The sequence below is a fragment of the Eleutherodactylus coqui genome, chromosome 2, assembly GCF_035609145.1.
Source record: "Eleutherodactylus coqui strain aEleCoq1 chromosome 2, aEleCoq1.hap1, whole genome shotgun sequence".
In the NCBI taxonomy this organism is placed as follows: Eukaryota; Metazoa; Chordata; class Amphibia; order Anura; family Eleutherodactylidae; genus Eleutherodactylus; species Eleutherodactylus coqui.
In genome coordinates, this window is record NC_089838.1 from 345,938,481 (window position 1) to 345,949,997 (window position 11,517).

Consider the following 11,517-nt stretch of genomic DNA (forward strand, 5'->3'; position numbering starts at 1 on the left):
CGGTATAGAAGCGGCATATCGCAGGTGGTTTCAATGGGGCCAGCGACAGCAGCGCTACCTCACTGAAAGCATAGGGAGCATGGCGCGGACTTCTGCCACAGCTGGGACTGCTGTGGCAGGAGTTTCCTTCATCCCCGTGGGGACCGCAGGCATGAAGGAATCCTCTGTCACAGCTGTGGCAGAAGTCCGCGGCATTCTATTCTATTGCTTTCAATGGGATCCCATTGTAAGCAGTGGTTTCTGACAAGCCCCGCAGAATGATTATCGGGGAAGGGCTTGAAATACAAGCTCTTCCCCAATAATTATCAATAACTGTGAAAAAAAATTATACTCACCTCTCCTGCTCTCAGCTGCGTCCTCCGGCTGGCTCCCCGGCACTGCTACTGAGCTCTTAAAGCAGACGGACGGGGGCCGGATGTCATGGCGCGTCACATGCTGTGCGGGTTGTTCCGGTACGCATCGTGCCCGGATGGGCCGGATGTCATGGCGCGTCACATGCTGTGCGGGTTGTTTCGGTGCACATCGTGCCCGGATGGGCCGGATGTCATGGCGCGTCACATGCTGTGCGGGTTGTTCCGGTACGCATCGTGCCCGTATGGGGCCGGATGTCATGGCGCGTCACATGCTGTGCGGGTTGTTCCGGTACACATCGCGCCCGTATGGGGCCGGATGTCATGGCGCGTCACATGCTGTGCGGGTTGTTCCGGTACACATCGCGCCCGTATGGGGCCGGATGTCATGGCGCGTCACATGCTGTGCGGGTTCTTCCGGTACACATCGCGCCCGTATGGGGCCGGATGTCATGGCGCGTCACATGCTGTCCGGGTTGTTCCGGTACACATCGCGCCCGTATGGGCCGGATGTCATGGCGCGTCACATGCTGTGCGGGTTGTTCCGGTACGCATCGTGCCCGGATGGGGCGGATGTCATGGCGCGTCACATGCTGTGCGGGTTCTTCCGGTACACATCGCGCCCGTATGGGGCCGGATGTCATGGCGCGTCACATGCTGTCCGGGTTGTTCCGGTACACATCGCGCCCGTATGGGCCGGATGTCATGGCGCGTCACATGCTGTGCGGGTTTTTCCGGTACGCATCGTGCCCGGATGGGGCGGATGTCATGGCGTGTCACATGCTGTGCGGGTTGTTCCGATGCACATCGTGCCCGGATGGGGCGGATGTCATGGCGCGTCACATGCTGTGCGGGTTGTTCCGGTACGCATCGTGCCCGGATGGGCCGGATGTCATGGCGTGTCACATGCTGTGCGGGTTGTTCCGGTACGCATCGTGCCCGGATGGGGCGGATGTCATGGCGTGTCACATGCTGTGCGGGTTGTTCCGGTACGCATCGTGCCCGGATGGGGCGGATGTCATGGCGTGTCACATGCTGTGCGGGTTGTTCCGGTACACATCGCGCCCGGATGGGCCGGATGTCATGGCGCGTCACATGCTGTGCGGGTTGTTCCGGTACACATCGCGCCCGTATGGGGCCGGATGTCATGGCGCGTCACATGCTGTGCGGGTTCTTCCGGTACACATCGCGCCCGTATGGGGCCGGATGTCATGGCGCGTCACATGCTGTCCGGGTTGTTCCGGTACACATCGCGCCCGTATGGGCCGGATGTCATGGCGCGTCACATGCTGTGCGGGTTGTTCCGGTACGCATCGTGCCCGGATGGGGCGGATGTCATGGCGCGTCACATGCTGTGCGGGTTCTTCCGGTACACATCGCGCCCGTATGGGGCCGGATGTCATGGCGCGTCACATGCTGTCCGGGTTGTTCCGGTACACATCGCGCCCGTATGGGGCCGGATGTCATGGCGCGTCACATGCTGTGCGGGTTTTTCCGGTACGCATCGTGCCCGGATGGGGCGGATGTCATGGCGTGTCACATGCTGTGCGGGTTGTTCCGATGCACATCGTGCCCGGATGGGGCGGATGTCATGGCGCGTCACATGCTGTGCGGGTTGTTCCGGTACGCATCGTGCCCGGATGGGCCGGATGTCATGGCGTGTCACATGCTGTGCGGGTTGTTCCGGTACGCATCGTGCCCGGATGGGGCGGATGTCATGGCGTGTCACATGCTGTGCGGGTTGTTCCGGTACGCATCGTGCCCGGATGGGGCGGATGTCATGGCGTGTCACATGCTGTGCGGGTTGTTCCGGTACACATCGCGCCCGGATGGGCCGGATGTCATGGCGCGTCACATGCTGTGCGGGTTGTTCCGGTACGCATCGCGCCCGTATGGGCCGGATGTCATGGCGCGTCACATGCTGTGCGGGTTGTTCCGGTACGCATCGCGCCCGTATGGGCCGGATGTCATGGCGCGTCACATGCTGTGCGGGTTGTTCCGTTGTGCATTGTGCCCGGATGGGCCGGATGTCATGGCGCGTCACATGCTGTGCGGGTTGTTCCGGTACGCATCGTGCCCGGATGGGCCGGATGTCATGGCGTGTCACATGCTGTGCGGGTTGTTCCGGTACGCATCGTGCCCGGATGGGGCCGGATGTCATGGCGTGTCACATGCTGTGCGGGTTGTTCCGATGCACATCGCGCCCGTATGGGGCCGGATGTCATGGCGTGTCACATGCTGTGCGGGTTGTTCCGATGCACATCGCGCCCGTATGGGGCCGGATGTCATGGCGTGTCACATGCTGTGCGGGTTGTTCCGATACGCATCGCGCCCGTATGGGCCGGATGTCATGGCGCGTCACATGCTGTGCGGGTTGTTCCGGTACACATCGTGCCCGTATGGGGCCGGATGTCATGGCGCGTCACATGCTGTGCGGGTTGTTCCGATGCACATCGTGCCCGGATGGGGCGGATGTCATGGCGTGTCACATGCTGTGCGGGTTGTTCCGATGCACATCGTGCCCGGATGGGGCGGATGTCATGGCGTGTCACATGCTGTGCGGGTTGTTCCGGTACGCATCGTGCCCGTATGGGCCGGATGTCATGGCGTGTCACATGCTGTGCGGGTTGTTCCGGTACGCATCGTGCCCGTATGGGGCCGGATGTCATGGCGTGTCACATGCTGTGCGGGTTGTTCCGATGCACATCGCGCCCGTATGGGCCGGATGTCATGGCGTGTCACATGCTGTGCGGGTTGTTCCGGTACACATCGCGCCCGTATGGGCCAGATGTCATGGCGTGTCACATGCTGTGCGGGTTGTTCCGATGCACATCGTGCCCGGATGGGGCGGATGTCATGGCGTGTCACATGCTGTGCGGGTTGTTCCGATACGCATCGCGCCCGGATGGGGCGGATGTCATGGCGTGTCACATGCTGTGCGGGTTGTTCCGGTACGCATCGTGCCCGTATGGGCCGGATGTCATGGCGTGTCACTTGCTATGCGGGTTGTTCCGGTACGCATCGTGCCCGTATGGGCCGGATGTCATGGCGCGTCACATGCTGTGCGGGTTGTTCCGGTACGCATCGCGCCCGGATGGGGACGGATGTCATGGCGCGTCACATGCTGTGCGGGTTGTTCCGTTGTGCATCGTGCCCGTATGGGGCGGATGTCATGGCGCGTCACATGCTGTGCGGGTTGTTCCGATACGCATCGCGCCCGTATGGGGCGGATGTCATGGCGTCACATGCTGTGCGGGTTGTTCCGGTACGCATCGCGCCCGTATGGGCCGGATGTCATGGCACGTCACATGCTGTGCGGGTTGTTCTGGTACGCATCGCGCCCGTATGGGCCGGATGTCATGGCGTGTCACATACTGTGCGGGTTGTTCCGGTACGCATCGTGTCCGGATGGGGCGGATGTCATGGCGCATCACATGCTGTGCGGGTTGTTCCGGTACGCATCGCGCCCGTATGGGCCGGATGTCATGGCGTGTCACATGCTGTGCGGGTTGTTCCGGTACACATCGCACCCGTATGGGCCGGATGTGATGGCGTGTCACATGCTGTGCGGGTTGTTCCGGTACGCATCGCGCCCGTATGGCCGGATGTCATGGCGTCACATGCTGTGCGGGTTGTTCAGGTACGCATTGTGCCCGGATGGGCCGGATGTCATGGCGCGTCACATGCTGTGCGGGTTGTTCCGGTACGCATCGTGCCCGTATGGGGCCGGATGTCATGGCGTGTCACATGCTGTGCGGGTTGTTCCGGTACGCATCGCGCCCTGATGGGGCGGATGTCATGGCGTGTCACATGCTGTGCGGGTTGTTCCGTTGTGCATCGTGCCCGGATGGGGCGGATGTCATGGCGCGTCACATGCTGTGCGGGTTGTTCCGGTACGCATCGTGCCCGGATCGGGGCAGATGTCATGGCGCGTCACATGCTGTGCGGGTTGTTCCGGTACGCATCGTGCCCGGATGGGGCCGGATGTCATGGCGTGTCACATGCTGTGCGGGTTGTTCCGGTACGCATCGTGCCCGGATGGGGCGGATGTCATGGCGCGTCACATGCTGTGGGGGTTGTGCCGGTACGCATCGCGCCCGTATGGGCCGGATGTCATGGCGCGTCACATGCTGTGCGGGTTGTTCCGGTACACATCGCGCCCGTATGGGCCGGATGTCATGGCGCGTCACATGCTGTGCGGGTTGTTCCGGTACGCGTCGTGCCCGGATGGGCCGGATGTCATGGCGCGTCACATGCTGTGCGGGTTGTTCCGGTACACGTCGTGCCCCGATGGGGCGGATGTCATGGCGTGTCACATGCTGTGCGGGTTGTTCCGGTACGCATCGTGCCCGGATGGGGCGGATGTCATGGCGCGTCACATGCTGTGCGGGTTGTTCCGGTACGCATCGTGCCCGTATGGGCCGGATGTCATGGCGTGTCACTTGCTATGCGGGTTGTTCCGGTACACATCGCGCCCGTATGGGGCCGGATGTCATGGCGTGTCACATGCTGTGCGGGTTGTTCCGGTACGCATCGCGCCCGTATGGGCCGGATGTCATGGCGTCACATGCTGTGCGGGTTGTTCCGGTACGCATCGCGCCCGTATGGGGCGGATGTCATGGCGCGTCACATGCTGTGCGGGTTGTTCCGGTACGCATCGCGCCCGTATGGGCCGGATGTCATGGCGCCTCACATGCTGTGCGGGTTGTTCCGGTACGCATCGCGCCCGTATGGGCCGGATGTCATGGCGTCACATGCTGTGCGGGTTGTTCCGGTACGCATCGCGCCCGTATGGGCCGGATGTCATGGCGTGTCACATGCTGTGCGGGTTGTTCCGGTACGCATCGCGCCCGTATGGCCGGATGTCATGGCGTGTCACATGCTGTGCGGGTTGTTCCGGTACGCATCGCGCCCGTATGGGCCGGATGTCATGGCGTCACATGCTGTGCGGGTTGTTCCGGTACGCATCGCGCCCGTATGGGCCGGATGTCATGGCGTGTCACATGCTGTGCGGGTTGTTTCGGTACGCATCGCGCCCGTATGGCCGGATGTCATGGCGTGTCACATGCTGTGCGGGTTGTTCCGGTACGCATCGCGCCCGTATGGGCCGGATGTCATGGCGTGTCACATGCTGTGCGGGTTGTTCCGGTACGCATCGTGCCCGTATGGGCTGGATGTCATGGCGCGTCACATGCTGTGCGGGTTGTTCCGATGCACATCGTGCCCGTATGGGCTGGATGTCATGGCGTGTCACATGCTGTGCGGGTTGTTCCGGTACGCATCGCGCCCGTATGGCCGGATGTCATGGCGTGTCACATGCTGTGCGGGTTGTTCCGATGCACATCGTGCCCGGATGGGGCGGATGTCATGGCGCGTCACATGCTGTGCGGGTTGTTCCGGTACGCATCGCGCCCGTATGGCCGGATGTCATGGCGTGTCACATGCTGTGCGGGTTGTTCCGGTACGCATCGTGCCCGGATGGGGCGGATGTCATGGCGTCACATGCTGTGCGGGTTGTTCCGGTACGCGTCGCGCCCGTATGGGCCGGATGTCATGGCGTCACATGCTGTGCGGGTTGTTCCGATGCACATCGCGCCCAAATGGGCTGGATGTCATGGCGCGTCACATGCTGTGTGGGTTGTTCCGGTACACATCGCGCCCGTATGGGCCGGATGTCATGGCGTCACATGCTGTGCGGGTTGTTCCGGTGCACATCGCGCCCGTATGGGCCGGATGTCATGGCGTCACATGCTGTGCGGGTTGTTCCGATGCACATCGTGCCCGTATGGGCCGGATGTCATGGCGTCACATGCTGTGCGGGTTGTTCCGGTGCACATCGCGCCCGTATGGGCCGGATGTCATGGCGTCACATGCTGTGCGGGTTGTTCCGGTACGCATCGCGCCCGTATGGGCCAGATGTCATGGCGTCACATGCTGTGCGGGTTGTTCCCGTACGCATCGCGCCCGTATGGCCGGATGTCATGGCGTCACATGCTGTGCGGGTTGTTCCCGTACGCATCGCACCCGTATGGCCGGATGTCATGGCGTCACATGCTGTGCGGGTTGTTCCGGTACGCATCGTGCCCGGATGGGGCGGATGTCATGGCGTCACATGCTGTGCGGGTTGTTCCGGTACGCGTCGCGCCCGTATGGGCCGGATGTCATGGCGTCACATGCTGTGCGGGTTGTTCCGGTACGCATCGCGCCCGTATGGGCCGGATGTCATGGCGTGTCACATGCTGTGCGGGTTGTTCCGGTACACATCGCGCCCGTATGGGCCGGATGTCATGGCGTCACATGCTGTGCGGGTTGTTCCGGTACGCATCGCGCCCGTATGGGCCGGATGTCATGGCGTGTCACATGCTGTGCGGGTTGTTCCGATGCACATCGCGCCCGTATGGGCTGGATGTCATGGCGCGTCACATGCTGTGCGGGTTGTTCCGGTACGCATCGTGCCCGGATGGGGCGGATGTCATGGCACGTCACATGCTGTGCGGGTTGTTCCGATGCACATCGTGCCCGTATGGGCCGGATGTCATGGCGTCACATGCTGTGCGGGTTGTTCCGGTACACATCGCGCCCGTATGGGCCGGATGTCATGGCGTGTCACATGCTGTGCGGGTTGTTCCGGTACACATCGCGCCCGTATGGGCCGGATGTCATGGCGTCACATGCTGTGCGGGTTGTTCCGGTACGCATCGCGCCCGGATGGGGCGGATGTCATGGCGTCACATGCTGTGCGGGTTGTTCCGATGCACATCGCGCCCGTATGGGCTGGATGTCATGGCGCGTCACATGCTGTGCGGGTTGTTCCGATGCACATCGCGCCCGTATGGGCTGGATGTCATGGCGCGTCACATGCTGTGCGGGTTGTTCCGATGCACATCGTGCCCGTATGGGCCGGATGTCATGGCGTCACATGCTGTGCGGGTTGTTCCGGTACACATCGCGCCCGTATGGGCCGGATGTCATGGCGTGTCACATGCTGTGCGGGTTGTTCCGGTACACATCGCGCCCGTATGGGCCGGATGTCATGGCGTCACATGCTGTGCGGGTTGTTCCGGTACGCATCGCGCCCGTATGGGCCGGATGTCATGGCGTCACATGCTGTGCGGGTTGTTCCGATGCACATCGTGCCCGTATGGGCCGGATGTCATGGCGTCACATGCTGTGCGGGTTGTTCCGGTACACATCGCGCCCGTATGGGCTGGATGTCATGGCGTGTCACATGCTGTGCGGGTTGTTCCGGTACACATCGCGCCCGTATGGGCCGGATGTCATGGCGTCACATGCTGTGCGGGTTGTTCCGGTACGCATCGCGCCCGTATGGGCCGGATGTCATGGCGTCACATGCTGTGCGGCGCGCTGTTTGTGCCATTCTCTGTTACATCCGATTAAGGGCCGAACTTACCACATGTGATATCCGTCCGCGATCCGGATAGGCCAGGTGATATTTTGATAACTATACGATCGCCTTCCCTAATTACTTTGTACACCTGTCGTCCCCTCCTTTGGACCAATGCTGTGTGGGGTGTGTCCGTCAGCCAGTCCATGATTGGGGTGGTCCCTAGTATGTCCCTATATACACAGCTCTATGTCTCATTGCTTGTATGCCTGATGAAGTCCCCTGCGTAGGATGAAACGTCGCAGGCTCTCTTCTAATGGAGTCTTTTAAACAATAAAGATGCTACCGGCATCTTTTCCTTCCTGATGACCCTTTAGCGGGTTCCATGCGGTGCAGCTTACACGATGTAGAGGGAGGACAGCAGGTAGATTGGTGATGAGCTCTCTTCTTTCTGGGGGTCTCGCGGTTCCTGTTCCTGGCAGAGAGCAGGCCCTCCGGGGCCACACCTATAAGTCAAGGCTCCAAGCACTGAAGCAGCATGGCAGCTGCTGTGGCCAGTTGGTACAGGGGACGGTCTGCAGGGTGGCAGCTTTCACACCTTGTCCATCTGTCCTTCCTAGCTCTTCCTGGTGGAGAGGGCCGGCCGGCGGACCCTACACCTCGTGGGTCTTACTGGGATGATTGCGTGTGCACTGCTGATGACGGCTGCCATGGTATTACAGGTGAGACCGATATGTCACCACATGTTCTGCAGCATGAACCCGCACTATAACTGCATGCAAAGACTTCTCCGGCGCTGCCACCGTGCGCACCGCACGCTTGTTAGGCCCCAGTAGACCGTTCACGGCGGGGCCTAACATGATCTCTGAAATCATCCTCTATCTTCTCCTACCCCCCAATCATCATGTAGGAAAGTGCCCATCACTATAAGGTAGGCTAATGGTTAACCCTTTCATCCCCAGGACACCATGCCATCCATCAGTGCTCTCAGCATGGCAGCCATCTTTGGATTTGTGGCATTCTTTGAGATTGGTCCTGGGCCCATTCCCTGGTTCATTGTTGCAGAGCTCTTCAGCCAAGGCCCCCGACCCGCTGCTATGGCCATCGCTGGCTGCACAAACTGGACCTCCAACTTCATCATTGGAATGGGCTTCCCCTATGTAGCGGTAACCACAAGGGCTCCAGCACCGCTGTACGTCATACCGGCCTGTGAATAACCTGTGCTCTCTTCTTCTAGGACCTCTGTGGCCCCTATGTCTTCCTGCTCTTTGCTCTCCTCCTGTTGGGGTTCCTCATTTTCACATATTTGCGTGTGCCAGAAACCCGAGGACGGTCATTTGATGAAATCACTCATGCCTTTCGGAGAATCCCCTCCTTGCTGGAGCAAGAAGTGAAGGCCGGCACGGAGCTGGACAGCCTCGAAGGTGGCGAGGAGATGTGAGAACGTTGATGGCTCTAGTAATTCAAACATGAGTCCGAAACTGTTTGCTGGAGCCTACCTCCATCACCAGGGGCCCCCTCCCCAAGGACACCTCCATCACCAAGGGCCCCTGTGGCCACAGAGTATTGGCCCCACCTATTATGTCCACACATGTGGGCAACAGGGCATCTGTAGCATCCAGAAGAGGCTTGCTGTATTGCCTCATCTACTCCTCCCCATTATCCCCTTCACTATCCAGGTTTATTATCAGCATCCAGTACTGACAGAACAGCACCCCTACTGGGAGAGTCAGCACCTGCATGTTAGAGCTGCTGTCAGAGTGGTATATCACATATGTATTGCTCATGTAAAGATGTATATATTGTTGCAGTGTCATTAAATGATTTAAATATCGCTGTGATAGTGTCTTTGTAAGAGAGGCGACCAAGAGCTCAGCGGCCCCCATAATACTTACATGGAAGAACAACCAGTACTCTTCCTAGAGCCGCCGACCCCCAAACTAAGGGGAGAAGGGTCTTGAAGGAGAGGTAACTAAGAGCCCAGCGGCCTCCATAATACTTACATGGAAGAACCACCAGGACTCTTCCTAGAGCCACCGACCCCCAAACTAAGGGGGAGAAGGGCCTTGTAAGAGAGGTGACCAAGAGCCCAGCGGCCCCATAATACTTGCATGGAAGAACCACCAGGACTCTTCCTAGAGCCACCGACCCCCAAACTAAGGGGAGAAAGGTCTTGTAAGAGAGGTGACCAAGAGCTCAGCAGCCCCCATAACTTACATGGAAGAACCAGTACTCTTCCTAGAGCCACCAACCCCCAAACTAAGGGGAGAAGGGTCTTGTAAGAGAGGAGACCAAGAGCCCAGTGGCCCTCATAATACTTACATGGAAGAACCAGGACTATTCTGGAGCCGCTGACCCCCCCAAAGTAAGGGGGGAGAAGGGTCTTGTAAGAGAGGTGACCAAGAGCCCAACAGCCTCCATAATACTTACATGGAAGAACAGCCAGGACTCTTCCTAGAGCCGCCAACCGACCAGACTAAGGGGGAAGAAGAGTGAAGCATCATGCTGGGGAGGGGAGACCAGACAGCGTGGATGGAAGCCAGGCACCACTCATCACCTGCCCAATACCATGCCTACAGTGAAGCATTATGGTGGTCGCGGGGAGACCAGTCAGGGTGGATGAAAACCAGGTGCCGCTTATCACCAGCCCAATACCATCCCTACAGTGAAGGCTGATGGTGGAGCATCAAGCTGTGGGAAGACCGGTCAGCGTGAATAGAAACCAGGCGCCGCTCATCACCTGCCCAATACCATCTCCCCAGTGAAGCCTGGTGGTGGAGCATCATGCTGGGGGGAGGGGAGACTAGTCAGGGTGGATGGAAACCAGGTGCCGCTCATCACCTGCCCAATACCATCCCTACAGTGAAGCCTGGTGGTGGAGCATCATGCTGGGGAGGGGAGACCAGTCAGGGTGGATGGAAACCAGGCGCCGCTCATCACCTGCCCAATACTATCCCTACAGTGAAGCATCATGGTGGTGGAGGGGAGACCAGTCAGGGTGGATGAAAACCAGGTGCCGCTTATCACCAGCTCAATACCATCCCTACAGTGAAGACTGATGGTGGAGCATCAAGCTGTGGGAAGAGGAGATCGGTCAGCGTGAATAGAAGCCAGGCACCACTCATCACCAGCCCAATACTACCACTACAGTGAGGCCTGGTGGTGGAGCATCATGCTGGGGGAGGGGAGACTGGTCAGGGTGGATGGATACCAGGTGCCGCTAATCACCTGCCCAATACCATCCCTACAGTGAAGCCTGGTGGTGAAGTATCATGCTGGGGGAGGGGAGACCAGTCAGGGTGGATGGATACCAGGTGCCGCTTATCACCTGCCCAATACCATCCCTACAGTGAAGCCTGGTGGTGAAGTATCATGCTGGGGGAGGGGAGACCAGTCAGGGGGGATGGAAACCAGGCGCCGCTCATCACCTGACCAATACCATCCCTACAGTGAAGCCTGGTGGTGGAACATCATGTGGGGGAGGGGAGACCAGTCAGGGTGGATGGAAACCAGGCACCGCTCATCACCTGCCCAATACCATTACTACAGTGAAGCCTGGTGGTGGAGTATCATGCTGGGGGAGGGGAGACCAGTCAGGGTGGATGGAAGCCAGGCGCCGCTCATCACCTGACCAATACCATCCCTACAGTGAAGCCTGGTGGTGGAGTATCATGCTGGGGGAGGGGAGACTGGTCAGGGTGGATGGAAACCAGGCGGCGCTCATCACCTGCCCAATACTATCTCTACAGTGAAGCCTGGTGGTGGAGCATCATGCTGGGGGAGGGGAGACTGGTCAGGGTGGATGGAAACCAGGCGGCGCTC

At 59.9% G+C, this 11,517-nt stretch overlaps 1 protein-coding gene across 2 annotated transcripts in view; it reads left to right on the top strand.

Moving 5' to 3' along the window:
- Nucleotides 1–9,529, top strand: part of SLC2A4 (solute carrier family 2 member 4) — a 180,152-nt gene extending 170,623 nt beyond the window's left edge. For both annotated transcript variants that reach the window (XM_066593967.1, XM_066593968.1), the window contains 3 exons: nt 8,316–8,417; nt 8,658–8,861; nt 8,933–9,529. In XM_066593967.1, coding sequence (XP_066450064.1) covers nt 8,316–8,417; nt 8,658–8,861; nt 8,933–9,136 — 510 coding nt within the window. In that variant the 3' untranslated portion in view covers nt 9,137–9,529. The remainder of the gene's footprint in view (nt 1–8,315; nt 8,418–8,657; nt 8,862–8,932) is intronic.
- The last annotated feature ends 1,988 nt before the right edge of the window (nt 9,530–11,517 follow it).